Below are 24,906 nucleotides of genomic sequence, written 5' to 3'. Positions count from 1 at the left end.
CTAATAAGCTCACTTATCCACAAAATATGCTAACTGCCACACTCAAAGAGGCTTTGCTAGATGGCACATCCTTTGGATGCAGAGCAGAGTGCTCTCCCAAACCTTACCAACCAAGACCACAGTTATGTTGCTAGTCTTAGGTATTTGTGACTGTCAGTAACAAGAACAACAAAGTTACCAGAACTTTAAAGCCAATCTGGTACACCCTACCAGACTCTCCAAATGCCATGAGAAAACAGACACCATACATTGTAAAAGAGTTTTTCAGCTATTTTAAAGAAAAGGATCCCTCCAACTCCCAGTCTGCTAAGGACAACTTTTCCTAAACTCTTAACAAATCTACTAAAAGCAATGATTCAGTGGCTTGATCCAAGTATGTAACTAGGCTCCTTATAACACAGGGCCACATCTGATATGATGCTGAAGAATTACACCGATAACCTTATACATTATTTTTCTTAAAAAAACCCCGACTCTGACCTGTATCCTTCTTGAGGTTTTACGTACACAGTACTTTTTAAACACATTAGAAATTGGTTTATGTGACCCATACGCAAAGAAACAGCAACTAAAACATGGGGAAATTTCAGATCTTAGCCATTTCCTCTTTTGTAGTTGGCACACATTGATCTAACTGATGCATATTAAATTTGCATTGATCAACTGTACCATGAAGAAAGAGAAATGTTTTCATTAACTCATGTCCACTTTTTCAAACTTGTACTTGCCCATTTAAATGGCATTTTAAAACAGTACACACTCCTTGTTTTTGCTCATTGGAGTCTGTACTTAAAACAATGGTGAAAACCAACCTCGCGCGTAAGCAACATTGTTTTAACACACGATGTGACTGGAAAGTACTAGGTTCTTCACTTTAGCCTCTCATATCATGAGCTAACACATTATAAGTAGTCATCTATATATAAACATTTCAAATGTGTTTTTTCAAACCCTACCAACCATGTATATTTACTAACCCTGAAACTACAGCAAGTTTATAATAATTTAATCAGAGCTTATCCAGGTAGAAGTGCACATTTCAAAGTGGTAACGAGTACTTGTTCTGTTCATTAAGTACTTGTCCTCACATTTTTAACTAATTCATTCATTAGTAGTTATATTACTACGTACTTCCCTTTGGATCCCCAAAGCTCTATCTACCTTTACCTCCAATTATTCCTTCATTTTATGGCCAATTTTATTCTCCCAAATGATTAAAATAGATTAAACACATTAGTATCTTAAGACCAAATCCTGTTAAACTTATTCACACAAGTCCCCTTTAGCTCTGCAAGTCACTTATGCTATGAAAGGCCCAGAATCCGGCCCAATACAATTCAGGAAAAGTAAGAATCACTACATCAGCCTGTTTTAAAAAAAACAGATAAAATATAACACAGGCAACTTATCTCCACAAAACACATGCGTCAGTGATTGAGTTTCTATGTATGCAGAGCCAGAAGGTGGCTTAGGTCATGTATGTAATGCCAGCCAAAAAAAAAAAAAAAGCTGTAGTCTGACAACTAAAGATAAATGCGACGACTGTGCAAGACAGCTCAGGAACTTTTCCCAGCTTCGGCCACTGAGCTCGGCCGGGTTACTTCGCTGCAGGCGTGCTCGCGGAAAGGGCGTGCAAGCAGCCCCGTTCTCGCTCGGGCACGGGAACCCGCTCCCCTCAGTTTATGGGCGGCAGCACAGAAACACGGGCGACAAGCAGGCTCTGGAGAGGCACCGTTAAGGCAGTTCCCTCCCGGCAGCCGCGGCTCCCGCCGCCGCCCAGGGGCTGCGCGGCCCTCCCGGGCCCGCTCCATCCCCTCGCTTTGCCTCTTCGGTTTCTGAAGAGGGGAGGCGCGACGCCGGCCTTCTCCGCGGAGAAACCGGGGCAGAGTCCCCACCGCCCGCCAGGCCAATACCCCGGGCCCACGGCGGCTCCCGACCCTCGGCCCGGAGAGCGGCGAGCCCAGGCCCAGCCCCGCCCCGCAGCCGGCCCGTTCCGGGTCCGCAGCCTATCAGCCTCGGCCACAACACCGGGCTCCGCCAACCGAGGCCGCTCCCGCAGCCGCCGCTCGCCTCCCTCCCCTCCCCCGCCGAGCAGGTGCCGGCGGAGCGGCCCCGACCCCCGGCGAGGCGAGGCGAGGGGCGGCACTGCGGCGGGGCCGGGGGCCGCCACCCAGCCTGAGGCACGTTCGCGGCGCGCACAAGCGGGGCGAGCGGGAGGAGGCTGACGGCCGGGAGACAAGAGCCCCGAGGCTCGCCGGCCACCCCCACACCGCCCAACCCAGGCCGATGCTCGCCCCGGCGGGACCGCGGCGGGCCGGGCGGGGGAGCGGCGGGGGAAGGGAAGGGCCGTGGGGAGCCGGTCACTCACCAGGAGGAGGAGGAGGCAGCCAGGGTCAGGCAGGAGCGGGAAGATGGCGGGTCTCATGGTAGATCGGGCGCCCGGGAGGGGGAGAAACGCGGCTCCCACTCTCCGCGGCAGCGGCGGCGCCTCACTTCCCCCGTCGCCAGGAAACACCCGGGCAAGTTCCACCGCGGGGCCCCGCGCTCCCCGCCTCCGCCGCTCACTTCCGGGTTCCCGCGCTGCGCGGGGCACGCCGGGAAGCGTAGTTCCAGCCGCTCCCGCCGGCCGGGGAGGGCAGGCGGGGCAGGAGGCGCAGGGGCGATCCCAGAACCCACCGGGGCTGCCCGCGCGTGAGCCCCGGCCCCGCCCGGCCGCTGAGGGGTGGGGCCTGGTGGCGGCGCGATGAGGCGGCGGGTGGGGTCGCGGTGAGTTACGGGGCGCAGCTGCAGCGCCGGGGAGGGGAGGGAGGGAGGCAGGCGGCTGTCACCGCCCGGTCGAGGCAGGGTTAACCCTTTCCGCCTTGGTGGCGGGGGTGTCCCGTGGCACCGCAGCCTCTTCCGCTCTTGGTGGGGCGCTGGGGCTCGTTATCGGTCCCGGGGGCCCGCGGCTCCTCTGTCCGGGCGGGGGGTCCCTGCCAGCCCTCAGCGCCGGCGGTGGCGGGCGGCACCTCCGTGGCTGAGGCGGGTGGCGAGGCGGCTCCGCGGGGCCCGGGCGGGTTGGGCAGCCTCGGCGGCGCCCGCGGAAAGTTGTCCACGTTTCGTTTGGCGTCGCTGGGTCCCGCCTTGGCCCTTCAGCCGCCGGGACTGGGGAGAAGGTTTTGGCCGTAGGGAAGATGAGGGGTGTTTGGGCGCTGTGCGCGTCGGGGTCTTCGTTTCCTGGGAGTTGGGGAAGCAGCTTGCTGTTTGCGAGGCGGGGGAACGCAGCCTGTGTGAGGGGGCAGGGCGGCTGGTGGGAGCGTTGGGAAATTTCAGCTTGATAACGGGGTTAAAGTGGAACGTCATCTTTCATTTTTATTCCTTGACGCTTCAACAGATTTGTGCTTTTTGTCACTTCCTGAGTTCTGAACACTGGAAAGGAAGAACAGCTAAAATGCAGTGCTTCATCCTCTTCCAGTAACACTTTGGACCTTACAGTACATGTATGCTTTGGGACCTTGCAGAGCTGTCTCAAAAAGATCGTGGAAAGCTGCACTTGGCGTTCTTCGCATTTCCAGTATGTACACAAGTGTAAGGAGTGAAACGGGGCGTAACGCCATTTAAAAGAAAATCTTTTACATCAGCTGTTTGCAAGTCAAGCCCAATTTGGCTTCAAAGAAAGCCTGACAGGCTCAGACTTTATGTGTGACCCTGCAAAAATCATTTGGCCTGTCAGTTTCATGAGCTGAAAACATCAATATGTATATACACATCATGTCTTTTTTTATAGTCTGAAATTGAAACTTAATTTTTATCAGCTCTGCTATGTCTACCTGAAGAACCTGTGCTCCTCAATCTGTAGAATGAACATCTTATCTTCTGAATTCATTCACATTTGAAAAATGCTTTGATATTTTTTCATAGCAACTCATTCTTCACTTGGAAACTTTATCAGTAAAATTTGATAGGGTGATCTTGTTTAAATGTTAACAACCTTGTGCTTTGCCGAATAGAAAAATTGTGTAATTCTGATTATCTGTGTAATGCAAAGGAGACTTACCATATTTTGGTAAGAAATTTCACATACCTTGAAGAGCTCTTGGTGTCCATATGCCTGTCCCTTCATTTCAGGTGAATCGACAAGGCTAATCTTTTCCTACATGTTAGCTTAAAGAAGAAAAAGTGAATTATTTACTTGATTCCAGTAATACAATGTGTATTACAGATAATGTCAATTATGTAACTTTTTATAAGCAGATCTTATAATTATTTCTTGATTTTTATTGTTGTTTTTCATCCCTTACAAATAAATGCCTCATTTTTCATTAATGAGGGTCTTTATCAAACAAGTCCTCCAGATCCCAATTCATCTGTTTATCATATACATGAGAGAAATATCTGAGGAAAGTTACATATTTTCTTTTTATAGTTCCTCTTAATATTTCAGAATTTCTCTGATGCAGAATTAGCTCTTTCAATGGAGTTATGATACTGTACTGAGAATTGCTGTAGAGATAATTGGTTGCTTCTCTCACCTGTGTGATTACTGACACTTTATGCAGATTTGGCTCTTGTTTTCATCTGGAAATTATGAAGAGGAAATTACGAAAATTCTCTTCTGTATGCAGTCAGTTTTATATAATTGTTGATGTAACTGGGATGCTTCTGGTGCCTTACTACGTTCTCCAGTATTTGCTGAATTTTACACTGCTGCCCCTGGATGTTTTATATTACAGTTTATGTGTTTGTGGAAGGGTAGAATGTAAAGAAAATAGAGGAAAAGACATCAGTGATAACTTTGGGGAATAAAACTAGTATCTCAAAATTCCAACAAGTGTAAAATTCCAATGGTGCGTATAGGTCCACTTAATAATGTAGAGTCCTGATGTCTTCTCTGTATCCAAGGGAAGCTTTTGAGGAAAACGCAGAGTCAAGTTAAAGACAAGCTGTAGTCTTGTGTGCCAAGCACATGTTAAACTATGTAGCACATGATCCATCTCTGCAGCCTTTTCCCTTCTGTTTCTTTCCTCTTGTTCAGATTGCAGTGGATTATTGTAGTTTCCTTCATATAGCAGGCAAATTTATATAGCTGTACGAATAACCGAGGAGAAAAAAAGGTAATGGTTAAGTAGGGGGAGGCACTGCAACTACTTGTAAGTGACACTCAGTTTCATACTGTCTCTTTTGGTTTCTTCAGATTTGCCTGATCAGAAATGCCTTAAATGCTTTTATCCAGTGTAATATAGAGAAGATAACAGAAAGCACAAACCATACTGCTAGTTTGGGAGGAAGAGTTTAGCTTTGAATGAAACATATCAATTGTGTGTCCTAAAAAGTCAAAAAAGCAGTTTTGTTGGAGGAGAAGAGGATACTTGGGAAGCAGAGAATGGTGCAAGTATTTTGAAAGATGTGGATATTCTTTATCCTCCTTAGAAGGAAACAACAATTGTAGCTAGCACTGGGAATGTTTGAAGGGCTGTTACATTAAAATTAAAACAATTGTGCTTTGTGTCTTAAAGTGTATTTGGGCTTGTTAGGGCTAGCGTAAGCTCTGTCCACTCTGCACTGTCATGTATATATCTGCACTTTCTTTGGGTTTCTTAAGCACCAAGTCAAATTGAGCTTTTCTGTAATTTGTTGTGGCGTATTATGGAACTGTTAGCCTGTCTTACGTGGCTCTAAAAGTGAAAAAGTTGTTAACGCCCTGTTACATTAGACTCTTTGAACTCCTTTCTGTTCTCTGCTCCTAGAAGTCAACAAAGCCATGAATCCATTAATGACACAGTTCTGATTATGGGAAGGATAACCTACTTATGTGGTAAAACAAGTGTGTCAAAAAAATGCTCGATGGCTTTCTGAAATGTAGAGAGTTTCACCAAACTCAATAAGGATGGAAGCATCCATGACTTCCAAGAGATATCAAACATCATCATTGTCATGTTATTCTGAGGTTCACGGAAGAAGAGGAGAGCGGTAGCATAGGATCACATTGTTCCATAGGTTTCAGATGATGGAAAATGGCTCCAGAACTATTAGTGAGAAAAAATACTTTCATAAAGTTATGTGAGGAGCTCGTCCTCATGCTTCTGCACCAGCGTTCTCAATGGAGTGCACCAGTGCTGGTGTAGAAGCAAGTAACTATTGTGCTCTAATAACTGGTCACTTCAGACGGGTACAAATGCCATACATGCTTGGCGTTGGGAAGTTGGTTGTTGGGTAAGTGACTAAGGTGATTCTGAAATAATCTTATAGGTGTCCCTGAAACAAAAATTGGGTTTGGGGAAATTGTTTGCTTTATTAAAGTGTAGCGAGCCATTGCATGTTTCCATAATGCGTGTGCTCTAAGGAGTGATAAAGTTAGGCAATACCATACTTACTCCTGGTTCTGAAGTGACCGACAGACGGCAGAGGGAGATCCGTGAACACAAGCAAGGAAGTGTTCCAGTAGTGAGGAGTTCTAGTATATGTGCTCAAGGAGACCAGCATCTTATGCCTTTCTTGTCACACCATTACTAGTTTTTGTAGGGGAGAGAGGTTGGAAGGTAAGGTGTTATGTTTCTTAGGACATAATGAACCCGCTTTCATGGCTCATGAAAACTCAAGTAGACAGACTTCAGGAAAGGAGTGTTCAGTGATACGGTTAGCCATTGGAAGAAGCGGCATAGCACGCACTTTGCTGTCTGAAGACAAGATGGAGAAGCAGCAACTGAGACGCTGGTGTGCTAAAAGCTTTGTCTACAGTTATCGTGTGATATACTTTAGACAATGTCTGAGTTATACCTGAGCGTCTTCATGTAGAGTGGATGCACTATACTAATGTGTTGTTGAGCAGGTTTGCACAACCACATGGTTCCCTATTTGTGCTTATTCCAGGGATGTGGTATGAACTGATACCGTGACTGTGCAGATGTTCTTTGAGTAACTGATTATATTTGCCATGAAGCTCCCTGTATTGTTTTTCTTATCAGCTCTCCAAGGAAGTTTGGAGCTTGTGAAGAAGAGTCTACAATTATATTAGAGTATTAAGTTGTATTTGATTTTATTTTTTTTGTTTGCAGGTAAAGGCCTTTACCTTTATTACTTCATGCTTAATATCTGCTGTAGAGATTTTAATTTCATTTTACAGAAAAGTGAATGTTTTTCTGGTATTTTAATAACATTTCCCCCCAACGTTGATATGTATCCATCTGCAACTATCTTAATAGAAACAGATGCTGTCTAGCAATATATGAAATTTATAGAACAAATAAACCAAAGATGGTTGAAAATAACAATTGAAGCAAAATAGCTTCTTCTTGCTGTTTTCCAAGTGTACTATGATGTAAATGTGGGACATGACAAAAGGAGTATATTTAAATTAACATGGAACAGAAGATGAGGTGAAAAATCCCCAGAATTCAGTAGACAGCCTCAGCGATACCTCCTCTTTTTTTTTTTCTGGTGTGTACAATTATTGTTTGCTCACCTCAGTCTGTTTTCCATTCCAAATGTGAAGTGTGTTAAGAATTGAAGGTAAAAGTTCAATTGTTTGATACTTTTGGAGAAAATCAACAAGTTTTCAAGCATGCAGGCCCTTCTTCATTTCCAAAATAGTGTGTGGACCTGAGCTGATCATTATCAAGATCTTGAGGCAAGTATCAAGAGCCAGTAGCAGTTCTGTTTCAGAAGAGGCTAGAAAGGCAACTGTAGTGGTAAACGTGACTTAGGAAGGAAATAGAGAAGCAAGAAGAGAATGCCATTATAGCACTGCGTAAATCCATGTTTTGCCCACATCTTGAATAGCTAGTGGTAGCTAGCTTGATAGCTACCTACATCTTTCCATGGGTTAGAGCAGAACTGTGAAAAGGTCCAAAAAAGGGCAGTTAAAATGGTCATGCGTACAGAAAAGCTGCTGCCTGGGTAGCAGCTAAGTAAGCTATGACTCTCTCGGCTAGAGGAAGAGATGATCAGGGAGGGTATGTTAAAAATCTGTAGAATAATTACTGATGGATAAGAATTGTTTATTTACTGTCCCTTCCAGGAGAAGGATTAAGGGCTCTCGGATGGCAAGAGCTAGGACAAAACAGATGAAAGCAAGCGGTTTGTCCATATGATGTTTGGTTGTGGCACAGAACTCCTTGCCGGTGGATGTTGTGGATGCTAGAAGTTTGCATAGTCTTAAGAGAAGACTGGACATGTTTATAGTAGAGAAATTAATTGAAAAAAATTAACAGAATTTGCAGAGTACTAAATACACAGAAACCAAGTCCACTTCAGGAAGCGATTGAACTAGAAATAATTGTAGGTTGGGAGAGTATTTGGAAGAGGGGGACAAAATCATATTCATATATATAGTTATTATTTTATATAGACATTTGCTCTGTTATTTGGCATCTACCATTGGCCAGTTTGAGGCGGGATTTAGAGCCAGACTCCTGGTCTAATTCATTGTGGCTTTTCTTACACACACTTTTTCCCACTTCTGTTCAGGTTTGAAGAACACTTACGATCTAGAAAGCTGATCTGATTATTTCAGTTATGCCAGTTGGTGAAATAAAAGATACAACTTCAGTTTATAAACCTTTTCCTGTATATGTCCATAGACCATCATGGTAAAATACCACCAGATATCAAGTACTGGAGGAATGTATCAAGTTCATACTTGATAACAAACTTGATTGGTTACCAAATTGAAGCATGCATGCCAGTCTGTTGAAGCATGCATGCCAGAAGAACAGTCTGTTGGATTTGTAGATAAACACTATCCTATTTGCAGACTTTTGCAAAGCTTATTGACTGAAATTTGTGTTGAAGGCAACAAAACTATAATATATATATATATCTCCTTAATGTAGGCTTTTTCTGGTTGAATCTTGGCTAGAGGTGGATTTAATCCAGAAAATAAGAAACGTGTTTGTTCTTTTCTGTTTTTAACAGAAGTTTATACTCTTTAGCATTGTTTGAATCATTTTAATGACATTATAAAATTAATTCTATTTTATTGGGTTTTTTTTAGAACTGCATTCCTGCAAAAAATGTTGGTGGTGCAGATCTGACCTATGATAATACCTTGAAAGAGTATGAATATTTCAGCAAACTGCCTCTTCAGTGGTTCCTCGTTAGCATCTGAAGTGCATGCTGCTGCTGTTAATGGAGATAAGAGTACCCTCCAAAAGCTAATAGCAGGTAAATGTTTTCATTGTAGATGCATTTTGATTACTTCATAACGGAAGCTTTTTAGTTTTGACTTACTGTTCTGATCTTTAATATATGTTTTCATTTGTTGATTATATGTATTTCTAGAATAAATGTAGTCCTGAAGATAAGACTGACTTTTCTTACTTTTTATTATCTGTTGCCTTTGATTGGTACTTCTGTGTGAAGTAAAATAGAAAATTGGTGAGTGATACAGCCAGAAGACTTATTTAGGACTCCTGTCTCAGGGAATTTGAAATTCTGGAGAAGTGCTTTGGGCTGAAGTATTTTGGCACCAAATCCTTATTTTTTGAATCATTGCTTTTGTGGGGAATTTGATAAACTTGTTTTTACACATCATTTATTACAGTTAATGAAGTCTTGTCACTGTGTAGTATTTGGGGACAATATGAGCCAGCCCTATTTGTTACTTTGATTCTGATACATTAACAATGTTTCTCAAGACAACTTAACTGTAGGGAAAGTGTCTGGTCCGATTGACGCTGAACTAAAAAAAAATTCCCATCTATTAAAAAGCCCAGGATTTTGCCTTTCCTCTCTGTCCAAGAACTCTATGGCATCCAGGTTAGTAGTTTTCAAAAGCAGTATATGTTCTGTGTTCCAAAACCTATCTTACATACATTTGGAAGGCTGCAATATGATAGGTGAAGACTTCGATTTTCAGAGTTTCTGATTAAATGCAATTCCAGCTGATACTATAGAAGTTTTATTTGCTCAGCCTTTTTTGAGAATCCCATTCCTGGAGCTTGCTGAGGGCAAAGGACTGTGAAATAATACGAAAGCTATTCCGTATTTATGCTGATAACTGTCAGTTTTAATGTGTGTAAAGGATTTAATGGTAATTACATTAAACCAACAGTCAAGTTTCTTTATGTATCTTCTGCTGACCTGTGTTGAAGACAAGATAGTAAGCTATGTGGGTCTGTTTTCTAAGCTGTACAGAAAGCAGTAAATCGTTCTTCTTTACAAGGTATATCTAATTCTCTCAAAAGACAGTTAGAAGTGATTTAACTCAAAGGAGAAAAAGTTTGAGGGAACTGACTTTACAGAAGCTCCACTGGTTGAAACAAATATATTTTGTTGGGCCTTCAAATTTATTTTGTCATATGATGGCTCAAACATACACTGATTGCATTTAATGCTATCTGTTCACTCTTTTGTAGAATATTTTATGAACAACGTATGAGCAGTTGATATGCAGGTGCTTCTAGAAATCTGTGGTTTGCAACTACAAAGTAGCTTTAAATACCTAGGTTTTTTTAAGTTCTCTGCCTGCATATGGAGCAGGGAAAAAAGTCTGAGCTTTCAAATCCTGGCTAACAATCAGAAGCGACAACAAAGAATTTTTGCTGACTTCAGTATGTTCTTGTTAATCTCACAGCCAGAAGATGTATTTTGAAAACACAAAGGAACAAGTACTTCTGTGTTGCTGGTACACCTTGTCAAATATACCATAAAACAGCCATTAGAAGCAGATATGGAAATCACTATTCTTTTGATGGCAATCATGCAGCAACAAAACAAAAATGCTGTGTGTTGTTTTTACATGGGAGAGAAAACTGCATAATCCTTGCAGCCTTTGCTATAATAGCAAAATTTGGCTTTTCTGCTTTGTCATGTTTTGACAGGATATGACACAGACCTTACTTTTGCCAGGACAGGACCAAAAAAGAAAGTATTGCCTAGCAGAAGAAGAATGCATCAGAGTAATATTTTTAGCTGTTTACCAGGCACTGTTGAAAGTATAACTTGATGCCAGAAGTAAACTGAGCGATTGGTGTTATTCACTGAACTTCATGACTGCACTGAGTAGCAGCATCTAATTCAGGACAGTACTTCAGCGTTATGTGTGCGTATGCTGGATTGCTTAACAACGTTCTCCTAACACAGCCAAGCTTTGCATCTTGATTATGTGGCTAGTGGTATATGCAGTAACATAAAGTCTGACTTTCTCCTCCTTTTACGGAGGGCTTTTTAGCCGTAAATTCATTATTACTTTCCTCTTTGAGTTTTCCCTATTCAGTTATTAACCTAGGAGGGGCATAGAGGCTGGTTAAACAGTCTGTTAGAGCAGCCACTCTAACCTGTTTGGTGGCTATTCCTTTTCCCATCTGTAGCTTGATGCAGCATGTGTGACTGTATACAAACATATACATTGTATTTGCATATAATTGCATGAGTATGGATGCATGTGTAATCTGCTGCCCAATAGCCCGTGATTTTAAAGGAACAGGTGTTTGAAATAATACAGTGTGTTCTGGATACTGCGTTCCTTTTGACATCCTATACCAGTATGAGGCATAAATAGACAGAATCAAAGATAAGTAGAAAACTTATACAGAGGAAGAGGGCTTTGGAACAAAGTGTCCCTTTATGTTAACCACTACTGATGCTTAATTACAGGACTTTCTAAACAGCCTGTGGGTTAAATCCCACAAAGCACAGTACATACCAAGTGTTTATTGTATAACCAATGCTCTAACAAAGTGTGCTAATTGTTTGCATTGCATGAGTTGCTTAGTACCGTATCACATTGTTTTAGAATTATATGATCTCAGGCTTTGGGGAATACTCACAGTATTTTCTTTTCTATGTTTCATACAACACTGAACATGTCTTTAATTAACAGTTCTTCAGCGTTAAAACCCATCTGTATGATTTTAATCCTAGGCAAAAAGGGAGCAAAAGTTAATTTTGTGTTTGGAGGATCAATTTGCATTTAACGCATTTATGTAGAGTTTCAGGAAGATGCATCTAATTGTTTTAATTGTTTATAAGAACACAATAACATGTATAACAGTTATACATGTGCCTGTTCATATATAAGTGCCTGTTCAGTCCAACTCCTCATCCTAAAACCCTTATCATGTATCGCTTGCATGCAAGTGCTTCTAAAACGCTGATACGATGTTTCATTGTAAATGTTAACTATGAATTCTGGGTTGCAAATAGCAGTTGCATGTTTTTGTTTGATTCTCTGCTTCTCTCTTCCATGTTCTGCAATGTGGGAGGTTGAATAAAACTCAAATCAGATATTACAAAAGGCGAGATTCTTGCAAGTAACAAGAGATGGTCTGTCTTTTAATCATTAAGCAGAATTCATGTCCTCCTCCTGCCCTTTCTCCTCTTCTGGTTTGAAAAATGCATAGAAATGTTAGTCTCATGTGACTGCTTGCACAGACTGTGAGGAAGTGATGAGGTATGAATATGAGAGTTAAATTTTGGAATTGGGCCACTTGTTTCCGTGGTATTCATGACCTTCACTGGCAACAAGCTTATGAAATGCATAATCTGGGTGGGGTGAGGATGTTGATCCTGAAAGGGGAGGGATCAAACAAACTTCCTTTCTTAGGTAGGTATGTGAAAGAGAATTTAATTTTGCCACAGCACATTTTAGATTCACTAATATGTGAATGTTTAGAAGGCTACCTGTGCTTTCTCAATTGCAGAAAATAATAATTTACTGCAACTGTGAGGTCCACAAGGTGCTGTGGTTAGTGCATTTCATCTAGTTAGTCCCCCTTAGCACATGATGGGATATAGTGGCTCCTAGTCCTTGTCCTGAGCACAGAGACACTCTTTCAGGGAAATGCCCACAGAACCTTAACCATTCTAAGGGCCTTACAGAGTCTTGTAAGCAAACAAAATAATAACAAAACAAAACCTACTGTTAGCTGAAGATAGTTTCTTTCCCTTCAAAATCAGTGCAGCAGCTTCGGGCAAATCACTGGCATCAAGTTTTGAAGGTCTTGCTTATTTTTCACTCAAACTGTCTGCAGTCGTGGAAACTCTTTGTCATCAGCTACATTGCTCTTTGGGAGCTGTACGTGAAATCAGATGTTTGTTGCTCTACTTAGGTGGGTTGTCCTTGAGCTTTAGGCCATTTTTGCTCATCTTTACCTTACCCATTTTTTTCTTTTAGTCTCTACATTTTGTATATCATCTAACATTATATAACAGAAAGGGAACTTGGAATCTGGGGGAGAGGGACTAGTTTTGCACACTGCTGATTTAAGAACAAGTGTTATATGAGCATAAGCCATGTGCATATGTCTTACTGGGAGAAATGCATGTTTATATATTTCTTTTTAAAAATATTTGTGATTGTGTAAGTCCCATAATCCTCAACAAATTTAAGACACTATTGAGGCTATGTTAACACTGAACAGTGGAATATGGTTTAATGATGTCTAAATTATCAGACTGAACTAATACTAGAAGAGCACATGACTATACTTAGCCAATTAAAGAAAGTGGCTTCTTGACTGGGAGCAGTGCCATGTTAAATTATGCTTTGGACCTCAATATCTATATGTTGCTGCACAGGGCTGCATGGTTGTTCATAACTGGCTTTGATGTTTCTGTACGATGCTCTATTGAATGGAAAAAACATTTATTGTTAGCTAAAATATTGAGACGTAAGACATTGACAGTTTTACAATATGTATGTATAACTTTTAAAATACTTCTTTCTAATAGTGGAGGAAAGAAGTATCTTGAAACTGCATCCAGTTTGCAATGGAATTGTAATACTGTGAAATGAAAGTCTAGCAAATGTTTTTACAAGTTAGCAAAAATAAAAAAAATTTGGATTCCCCTGTGTAACTCCTATGTTACATTTTGAATTATTTCCAAATGGCCATGTAATTAATTAGACAAGTGACATTTTTTTCTGCATGCTGCTTTCTAATGCATTTAGTAAATATTACAACTTTTCATTTTGAGTAGAAGAACTGTAGGCTTCAATAATGAAAATAAGATGACACTTAAGTGAATATTTAAAGACAATACATGAGTTTTTTTCTCAAAAAAATCTTGATAAAAATTAGAATTTTAACAGTATCAAATATGTACATAGTGCTAGTAAAAATTATATTACCTGTTTATTTTTTCATGTCAAAATGTAATTACATATAACAGGACATAAATAATAATCCAAATACTTTTCAACTTACACAGCTTTTAGCTCCCCTTTAGAAACATATTGCAAATTATTTTTTAAAAGTCTTAAAAGTTACTTTTAAATACACTACCATAAAATTAAGCTTTGTTGATATCTTTTGTTTCGATGTGAAGAGTAATGAATAATACTTTATCTTCTCTAATTCTAAACAAAGTTCAGACCAGATTCTTATGTAGCTTTTATGCAAGGTCCCACAGGAAAAAAATCACCTGTATAAATTTACAAATGTAATTTTCTATTATTAGATTTATTATCTGATTTTTATTCAGTATAAAAATATACTTTGGTCATTTACTCATTGAAAAAATCCAAGGCTTGGCTGTTATGCTTATTATGAGAAGTTTTCTAAAGGTAAAAATGAGGAAAAGCTGACAAGGGTATATGCAGTTCCCAGTGGCCTATCTGCAGAAGGTGGAATTGTAGCTATTCTTTATCTTCATTTATGTAGTAATACAGTAGGAAAAGATAACATCCTATTCAAACTCACTTAAGTTGCATAGAAAACCAAAACAAATGTGTATGTTTTTCTACATACATGGAAGTCTAAAAAAATTAGATGGGAGAAGTAGGATGTCATGCTTTAAATGAGGCTGTTGATAATATGGTGAAAATGTAAAATCTGTGGAAGGGAAGTCATCAATGCGGACAATGTTTTTTCTGTATACTTTGTATTCTGATATATCCGTGGAAGCCATGTAGGTGGAGGAGTGGTGATACACTTAAAGACCAAAGCAGAAAACAAGTCTTGGATTCAAATGAGATTAACAAATGACCATATAAAGCAAGCTTAAACACCAAAAAAACGCTTAATGATTACATTTACAGGTCTAAATAAGAAGCTATAGTACTAACATTTTATTACTGTCCATCTGACCAGATGGTGGTATGTGTGACATACTAAAGGAGATCAGAGTCTGAATTGACAGGAAACACATTAGTAATGAAGGTTACTTTCATGTGTTTTGGGTAAATGGCTATTGAGGATATGATCCTAAAACTAAATTGTTAGAAAACATTAATGGGCTGGCAACAGAAATTTTAGTGAACCCAGAACCGAACTAATTCTTGAGTTGCTCTTGACTGTTGTGTAGGACCTGAATCAGTGTTACTAAGCAAGATTTTGTAACTCTTGACCAGAGTATACATGGATAAGCAACAGCAGCCTGCTATAGTTGTGTACTCTAAAAATGGTCAAGGGCATTAAAATGAAAATGCTTGCTCAGAAGAATCTAAAGATTAGTCTAAAGAGTAAACTCCTTGCTTGCAGTGTGAAGCAAATGCAAAAGCACTTAACAAAAGGAAGAATTTAGGAAGGTCAAAGGGAAGTGAGCATGGCTAAACAGCAGTGTGAGGGTGGATATTAAAAGCAAGGTGTTCAAAAAACATAACCTGTGTCTGAGGAAGGTAGATGCAGGTCAGTAAAAGACTTTTTTTTTTAGGGAATAATTTGCTAGAGGCATAAAAATTAACTATAAAACTAGTGGATTGTCAAGGTGAGGGGGGAATAAGAGAAGACAAGGCCATAGGTGAAAAACAAAAAAAATTTCTGTATCTGCATTCACAGAAGAGCTTGGAAAGGTTCCTAAACTGTTTTTTATAGAGCAGAAAGAGTTTTCTCAGTGCAAATCACAATTTTTAAGCAAGAGAAGGTGTTACAGAATGACTCATGAGAACGACACGGTATTCACTCAACAGTTATAAAGGAACTTGGCGATGAAGCAAGTGAGCAAAGGATTGCTCTAACTGGCAATATCCTGCTTAAAAGTGTTTTTTTGTGAGAAGCTTGGTTGGTGAAGCTTGGTTGGTGGGGAACGAGTTTTAATCCTTGATATTCCCCTTGATTCACAGTTAATCTGCTTGACTCTTCTGCTAGATCAGTCAATAGAAATTATAATTAAGATGACAATTACTGGATATGTAGATAAGTATAATATGCTGGGGTAAAGTGAAGATTGTGTTTGTAAAGGAGAAGCATGCCTCTGTTGGAGTTGTTTTGAAGCATCAACAAGCATGCAAACAAGGGAATATTTAAAAAGAAAAATTAACTTACCTGTTAAAATTCAGTGTTCCTTGAATAATTGTAGATGATGTTGCTGCATGAGAGATATATTTAGAATTGGGATCTGTAGGATAGTTGATACCCATGAATTTATAGGTGCTAATTTCTATGTAGTGACAAAATAGAAATATGCAACTTTGTAGTGGAGGATACATAGTGGTTCAGGTTTGGGTTTTTTTGTTTGTTTGTTTTTGTTTTTTGGTTGGGTTTTTTTTTTAACTGTGAATAGGAATACAATGTTTTGATTTTTTTATAGGCCTTCAACCTTCTTATTTAGCTTAATTGCTGCCTTACTAACTGTATCAATTCAAGAAAGCTCGAGAAGTATTTTAGTAGTTTCTGTATTGTAAGGCACTATGAAATAAATAATGGTATTGATGTAATATTGACATGTTTATGCTTTCTAAATAAACATTGCTGTGAGTATGCTTCAAAGCTTGTTTTAGTTACAGTGTTCACAGGTTTCAGAAGGACTATTTGGTTTACTTGCTGTTGATATTTTTTAAAGTAATCTTTGCAGCCAAGATCTGCATAACTATTTAAAGATTATTTATAATTATGCCGCTGCAGAATGTTACTGGTGGTAGGTGTATTTGTGGAACTGATGTTTTCCGAATGTACTTTTTTCTGTAAATATATTTTGATATGCCCTATAAATGTCAGTAAAAACAGGGTAAAAAGTAGTAACTTTGGGTTTATCTTATACTCCTTTATTTTGATCACTCCATTCATTTATGATAAGAAACTACTACTTTTAATTAAAAGTACCCTTTTAATAAAAAAGTACTACTCTTAGATACTCGTAGACTTAATTGTTTAATGTGTTTTTGGTTTTTTGGTTTGTGTTGTTTTTTTGTTTTTTTTTTTTTTAATTTTAGGAAACTCTGAGCTGAAAGATAAAGAGGACCAGTTTGGAAGAACTCCACTTATGTACTGTGTATTGGCTGACAGGCTGGACTGTGCAGAGGCATTGCTGAAGGCTGGAGCTGATGTTAATAGAGCTGATCGTAGCCGAAGAACTGCTCTCCATCTTGCTGCACAAAAGGTAATTCTGTTAAAAGTGCTCTGCTGTTGTATAAACTTGTGGCATTCACAACAGTTATAATGGAGATTTTCTTGTATTGAGTAAGCATATTATATCTTTACAGGCTTTCATTATTTTAGAGTCAAATAATGCTATGAGTTTTTTAAAAACTTGGCCCATCCCAAAGTAAATCTTTGGAGGGTTATTTTTTATTTTTTAAATGCTTTTACTCGGTGTATTTGTAGCTGTCTGCAGAGACAGTATAATTCATTGCTGTTTTAAGAACTTGTACTTCCTAGGAAACATAGTCCTTGTCTATTTTGGGATAGCCAGTTCTAAGTAAAGACTAAATTTTTTACATTCTGATACTCCTTAGGATGTTACTATTAATTTCAGTGGATATAAGGCCATGTACTGTTAATTATTAATGCTGTGTCTGAGAATTTCAAGGATATGGAATACCAAATCCGTTCCAGGACTAGGAGGGAAATCCATTACTGTCTCTTTTTCCTTCTACAATTTTAGTCTGTATTATCCAATTACATTGTCCCACTGAAGAGTTGCTAAAGGAAGTATTCAACAATGAAATAAAAGGTAATTTAAAGTGTAACTTCAGAGCTGCAGTGAATTTTGAGCATGTTTAGAGCTGGGGGAAGTGTCCACAGTTACAGGAGAATGAGCAAACTGCTGACAGGAGAAGAAAAAAAAAAAGGTGGGTTGGCTAGCTAACCAAGAAGTTTGAGTTCATAAACTATGAAAAAGACTCCACAGAGAAGGTTAAAAACTCAAAGGAACAGTTTTTAATTTACTATTTTACCTTTTATAGTATGTTTAAAATGGTAACTGCTCAAAAGTTAAAGTTGTTTTGGCTATCTAAGTTGTGGTTTTTGGTACCAGTTTGAGTACCTGCCATGGTTTTTGTAGCAAACCGTTTCTATTTATAATAACTTGTCCCCTGTTCATAATCATTCACATTGTTCAGATGTTTTATATACTTTTTAATATACTCTGCATTTTATTTTGTTTTATTTTAGTTAGGTTTACATAAAGGTAGCTATAGTATGGTGAAAGTATTCAGTAAGGAGGGATATATGCAATGGAATAGAGAACCATTTGGGAAGATTATAGGATGACATTGTTCAGTTACACTTGCATGGGAGTCCATAAGGACTGTGTGGTCTGTGTTATTGCATCCATTATTGGGAATTAAGTGTTGATTTAAAATTTTAAATTTACAAATTCCTTAGGTAAAAATGTTAACTATTAAAAACTAGTGTGAATGCATTCTCGAAATGTGTACAGTAATGCACTACATTACTTGACTAGCATCGTAATTAGTTACAATAGGTTTATAGTTGAGTTAAAATAGGCCAATTCATCTATTTGGTTACACACCACAACACCCTGATGAAATATTTCAGTCATCATCATAACCTTGTCTCTAGTGTACCAGGCTTAACTTCATATTTCTAAGTGACCCCCTTACTGTGCATGTTGTTGTTTCAAAGATACGTATTTCATAAACATAGCAATGTCAGAGACTTAAAAAATTGCTATAAGATACTATACTTGCCTGGTGTTCATACAGGCTTTAGATTTTATGACCTGATAGGCAAATTAACATTTTAATAATATTTAAAACTTAATTTTAAAAATTACATTTTCCCTAGGTTTTTAAAATACATTTTAGCTTAATAAACAATATAAATTCTTGTTTAAATCTTTGTGTATATGTTCATATTGTGGATATTTGTATTGCAGCTATTCAAGGCAAGAGATATTTTGCCGTGGCATAATAGCCTTTAAGTGCATGTGCTCTCCAGTTCCTTTATGTCATGCTGCAATCATGAAAGGGCAATTTGTACCATGTAATACTTGGACCATCTTAGATGTGTTTTCAGTTGACAGTGCAGCTGAAAAAAAAGGTACTGTCTGTACCTCATGCTGTTTTAGCAGAAGGTTTTATGCAGTCACCCATTTATTGTGTTATGTACTAGATAGATGTGATTCACCTCATAGCCACATAAGTTCTTGTGCCATCATAGTGCTGGGGTGGCAAAAAGTGGTCAGGAGACAGCCCTTGCAGCTGCTTTGCATTTGACTGACTGTTTAGCTGTCCTGTAAAACTGCATTCTCTGCCTTCTGAGCAGTTACTATTGATGTCAGCTTACAAAATTAACATGTCGTGTGTAAAATTTTGTCTTCAGTCTTTCCTTATTAACATTTTAAGATCTGCATTTCTGTCATGAATGCCTTCTGCAAAACATATAAAATTAAAATTCAAAACAACTTCATGTTCCATACAGTTTTGGCTGTTTAAATAATGTTTTGCATTCTTCTTATTCCTCTCTGATACTTTTGGTTTATGTTCTCCTCTAACATAAGGGCTAATTCTTTTTGCCCCCAAAGTAAAAAAAATTTTTCCTCAGTAACCAATACTAAAACTTGACTTTCAGACAGAAAAAGAAAAATGCTGTGAAATCACCTGTTTCCAAAGTTTTATTGTCAATGCTGGTTAATCATGAATCTACATACTTACCAGGGCCACTTTATAGTTTTTTGTGTTCAAGCTTGTGAGTCAGTCAGTCACTGTCCTGCACTTCTTCAAAACAGGTTTACATGACTTTCGAAACCTCCATTCATTTGTAGTCACAGAATGACAGTGCATGGAGATTTCAGATTCCTAAATTGCACTTCAGTTGCATCCTAATTTTCATTTTCTTTGGAGACAGAAGCTAAGATTAATGCGCAGACCTTACATGCAACCAGTGAAGAGGCAGGAAAGAGAAGACACTTTTCCACACACATGTTCTCAACTAAAGCAGATGGATGTAAAATGCAGTTAGGTTTCCTGAGTAGGAACTTTCCTCTCTAGGTACTAGAATTACTTTTGCCATTTTTTGCTGTCTCTTGGGAGTGCTTTTGCGACTTTACTCATCAGATCGCAGCAGACATCCTGAGGGTTAGAGTTTGTTGCCAGAATATTTGAGTCTTTTTAGGTTATCATTCTACAGGCTTCCTTTACGTGTCCCTTTACAGGTGTTCCTCTGAAACAGTCATGCAGTTGATTTGACAAAAAATGGTTTCTGCTGTATTTGGGAGCCATGGAACTGTCTCAGAGGCAAAGAGTTTGTGAGAAGATATTATTCTAATGCCAAACAGAAAGAATGATTTGGCCATTTTGGGCAGAAGGAAGCGGAATGTCTTCCTTCATGTGTTTAGATTCAAGATGGTGACTCTCCCATTAGTAATCCTGGTTATTGAAAGAAAGATTGGTTTCATTCTCTGCAGGATGCTTTTTGCCATTTGTCTGTCAGAGAATCTCGCAATACTTCTTTCCCTCAGTATCAGCTAAAACTACAGCCAATATAAGGTTCTTTTCTTTCTTTTCTCTCCAGCATCCAATAACTGTGCTAAGGTATTGGTAGAAATGTCTGCTCACTTGAGATGAAGCCATTCCTGTTTTTCTGTCTGGAGACTTCCCTGAAGGACTAGCTAACTAAAAGGACTGCCAGTTCATGTCTTTCAGACCTAGTAAAATAGTTCGCGTGGTTTTTTTTATCCCTGTTATAGAACAAACATTCAGAAATGTGGCATACCCCTGAATTCAATCATAAGTCATGAGTATTAAGTAAAATGAATTAGGACTTTTAATTGCCTTTCTTCTCTAGGATGGATTGCTGGTTGGATAGGACTTAAATGAACAGCGGTAACATCATTCCATTAACAGTTACATTAACTAGCTTCTGACTACACCTGTGTGATTTACAAACCTGGCTATAACTGGTGAGTGTGTGTATACATATACATACATACATACCAGCTCTCTATTATATTTTATTTTTAACCTCCACCTTTCTGCAAGTTTTATACTTCCAGCTATTGTCTGCAGAAGAACAGACAACTTCTGCTCGCCATTGTGTTTGTTATTACCGTTGCATACGGATTTTACTTAGTAATAGCATTTCTTCCAGTCCTCCACAATGCTAGCAATCACATCCAGTGATCAAAATTCAAATCCTCATTAGTTGATAATACAGAGATTCTTCATAAATTACAGGTAAACATTACAGAATCACCCATATAGTCACACAAAACCATATTCTTTTTATAGTATTATAATAATTATAATATATTATTAATTATATAATAATATTAATATGAATGATAGAAAGTCTCACAGTACTTCCTTAACCCTTCATCTTTTCCTAATGACATCTCTAACTCCTTTTTAAGTAGTTACTATATTATTTGCAGTTGTGTAGTTGATCTCCTCCTAGGTATTCTGGTGCACTCAAGTGCTTTTGCTTGTTGTCCCGCAAGTGTCCTAGAAGCCATCTTTCAGAACTCTGAGTTGTCAAAAATTCTGCTTTGGAATTCTGTTCTGCTTTGGATATCAATAAACACTATCAAAATTTCTGCACTTGATATAAATGCTGTTCATAGTCTCTATCAAAAATATTTCTGATAGCGTAGCTAGGAGGACTGACCCATGCTATTCCATGTCCTTTCAGTTTCAAGGGTTTCAACGTAGGTAAAAAGAGAAGGTGATCTGATGATTTCAGTAACCCTGTCTAATGCGTTTTTAATATCTAGGTCATCTTTACCAATTAATGAGGAAACTGAGGTCTCGAAACTCAAAGTCGCTATGTCATCCTTGTCTTGCCATGCTTTGTCCAAATGGCTTTTGTCACTGGAGCGTGTCTATAAAGCAATAGTTACCTGGAAAGGTGTATTGGATTCTCAGCAAAGGGTTCTTGTAATCTCTCTCTTTCGAACTTCATTAATGTAACTCTGGGAGTAAGAGTTGGGATATTCCCTTACTTATTGGTCCACCTAGCCACCTTTCTTAGCAGATTAAGTGTAAGTGTTCTCACACCTACCTTTGCAGAAAGTTCCTGAAGTTAATAAGGTAGGGTCAGAAATTTCAGCTGTTAATAGTACTTGAAATAGCAATACTTTTTGAAAACAACTATGGTTATACATTGATACGATAACCTTTGCTGAGTGGTTGCTTAATTATAATAATTATGTTCTTAATGATAAGTCTTCCATCTGATGATAGACATCCTTTGTATTACAGCTTTTAAGCTTTACACATCTGTTGGTCGGGAAAAGATTCTTAGTATGAATAAGGAGCTAGAAAGTTAAACTCTTTGCTTGAATGTAACACATAGATCTTTTTCTCTTGATGGAAAATATTTAAAATATACTACAATGCAATGTGAGACAATGGGGTGACAATAATCTCAAGTAACTGTAGAAATTTACATTGCAGTCATCTAAATCTGAGCTAGTCATCTAGATCACTTTTAAAGTTAATACACTTTAGGGTACAGTTCATTCACCCTAAAGATGAGTACCTTAGGACACACTGACTAGCTAAGTCATCCTGTTAGGCATCTGACTGATACAGTTTTTGATGTCGATGTCTAAATTGTGACAAATGAATCTCACCCAAGGTATACATTTTTTAGCAAGTCATCTTTTTCGAATCTTCATGGACATGATCTTTTGTAGTATCTGTCTTTTCTTCGTCAGCTTTATGATGGGAATTGTTTCAGTCTTTGTAGGCAGAAGGCCGTGTAAATGAAGTAAGTTACCTGGTTTTTCTTCTTGGGTTTTCTTCAGTTCCACTATAAAGGTAGAATGTTTTGGTCTCTCTTGTTAAAATGGACAGATCTCCCAAGCAATTTTGAAAGGGTGCACACCCTTTTTTAAAAAAAAAAAAAAAAAAAAAAAGAAAAAAGAAAAAAAGGAGAGATCAAGTCAACTTCAGAAAATTTAAATTAAAAAACAATCAAACAAAAAAGAGCCCAAAAACCCAAACCCACCAGAAAATGATACAAATTATTGCAGGAGTGCACCTGTGAAGATTGCCATAGGAATTTCAGAGGACAGTTGTGACTTCCTGAACATGGATGTAATTTACTGGGAGCTGAAACAGTGATTGCAACAGAAGTAAAATCGTTAACATAATTTGCCAGTGATTTCACACTGAGGAATTGTATTACTATATGGGTACAGATCGTTTAAGCTGGTAGAACTTAGATTATTGTGAAATAAACATGCTGTGGAGACAGATATGAGTGCTGGGGTTGCAGTTTAACTACAGATGTTCATTTTCACTTGTAAGCATTCTGGTAGCAATTTGCTTCTAGTCCTGAATTGCAACGTGCTTAAACACCCACATGTGATACTTCTGAATGGAAATGTTTCTACATAGCCAAATTACCTGTATATGATTTTTTCATTTATCTTCCATTAAGTAATTCCAGTTCCATAAGGAAAAAACCAGGCCTGCTTCTTTCAGAATTTCTCAAAGAGGATGCTCACTTATTAGGAGTCTGTTTACTCTGGGGAAGTAACAATCTCTATGAATTCCCCAAGCACAGCCTTTTGTGTTAACAGGGATAGAAGAAAAAATTCAGTGGTTTTGTTGTTGGATGCTAATAATATGCACTTAAAATAAACTATCAGGATGCTTAACTGTCAGGAGGATATTAATTTTGGCTTCAGGAAGATTACCACCTCAGTGGGAAAATGTGGCTTTCATTATCTAGAAGCATTAAATATTCTGTAGGCTATATTAATTCTTTACTGACACAGTTATTGATAAAAACCAGTACATTCAGGATGCAGTTAGGAATTCTGTGTAAAGTAGGAGGGTATATTTTAATGATCTTTAATTGTAATTTTTCTTAAACTAGAAAAAATGGTTGTTCCTATATACTCACCAGTAACCATACAAGTAAAGAACAAAGTAAGAAAATACAGCCTGTGGCAAGGATAAGACATGGCAGAAAATTAGAAACAGAAGGTAGTCTTTAGTTCACTTATTTTATGAAAGCTTATTCCCAAGTCTTATCTGATGAGTACAGTCAAGGTAGTCCAAGAGCCCCAAAACTGGAATGTTATTTCCCCTTTCTTGTCCAAGTAAAAGATGTTGGTATTAAAAGCTCCTAAATAAAACTTGCCTGGGAGCAAGCTTATACGTTTTTCCCTCACTACCTTTTTCGAGATGTATTTCCTGGAGCGATAGTCTCTCGAATCATTCTTAAGGCATTATTTGAACTGCATAAAAGAGCCACATGCGCTTCTAACTTTCTTTCCCAATCTATATCGTGAAAATAAATAATCACAGTGCCTTTCAGAGACGATGGTGGTCAGTCCATGTTTTTTCCCTAGGCTGGTAACCTTTTGTGATGTTCCCTCTTAAGTGAGAGCTCATAATGAGTGATATTAATTCTGTGCCTATAGTAGGTTCATGAAGTATGAATGAGCTTTTCATTCATGGAATGTAAGGCCAACCAGCCAGAAGAGGTGATTTTTCTACATGCAAGGCTACAGTTTCCTCTGCATTTAATTAAGCCACAGACAATAACTGTGATACAAATGTTTTCTTTATTTTCCCAAACAAGGGGTTCTCTCTAGTGAATGCAGCCTGAAGATGCTCAAGGGTAGAAAGCACAGTTCCTTGTATGTGATTTGTATGTGTTGTATTACAGATAAGCTGATCTAGCTATCAAAGGGTTGGTCCTGCCCATGGCCTTCCCCTTTTCACAACTACGGAACTGCTCACTGTTCAGTGAGTCGACAGAAAATGAACTCCACAAAATAACAATTCATTTTCTGCCTGTTTAGCACAAGTCCTCATGCTCCCAAATGCTTTTCACTATTGGTTGTGCT

At 38.6% G+C, this 24,906-nt stretch overlaps 2 protein-coding genes across 8 annotated transcripts in view; one reads left to right on the top strand and one right to left on the bottom strand.

The window, feature by feature from the left end:
- Window positions 1-2,627, bottom strand: part of ERP44 (endoplasmic reticulum protein 44) — a 53,849-nt gene extending 51,222 nt beyond the window's left edge. The window contains exon 1 of the mRNA XM_075494230.1: window positions 2,369-2,627. Coding sequence (XP_075350345.1) covers window positions 2,369-2,425 — 57 coding nt within the window. The 5' untranslated portion in view covers window positions 2,426-2,627. The remainder of the gene's footprint in view (window positions 1-2,368) is intronic.
- Window position 2,628: 1 nt separating this feature from the next.
- INVS (inversin) overlaps window positions 2,629-24,906 on the top strand; it is a 103,984-nt gene continuing 81,706 nt past the window's right edge. Inside the window, exons 1-3 of one of the 7 annotated variants that reach the window (XM_075494225.1) lie at window positions 2,629-2,766; window positions 8,972-9,141; window positions 17,072-17,238. In XM_075494225.1, the coding sequence (XP_075350340.1) occupies window positions 9,036-9,141; window positions 17,072-17,238 (273 nt within the window). In that variant the 5' untranslated portion in view covers window positions 2,629-2,766; window positions 8,972-9,035. Of the gene's footprint in view, window positions 2,767-2,910; window positions 3,554-8,971; window positions 9,142-17,071; window positions 17,239-17,742; window positions 17,812-20,256; window positions 21,004-24,906 lie in introns of those variants that run through there. The other 6 variants (XM_075494220.1, XM_075494221.1, XM_075494223.1 and 3 more) reach the window with 6 other exon arrangements.

This window comes from Mycteria americana, chromosome 2 (assembly GCF_035582795.1).
Source record: "Mycteria americana isolate JAX WOST 10 ecotype Jacksonville Zoo and Gardens chromosome 2, USCA_MyAme_1.0, whole genome shotgun sequence".
In the NCBI taxonomy this organism is placed as follows: Eukaryota; Metazoa; Chordata; class Aves; order Ciconiiformes; family Ciconiidae; genus Mycteria; species Mycteria americana.
This window is presented reverse-complemented; position numbering and strand designations above follow the sequence as displayed.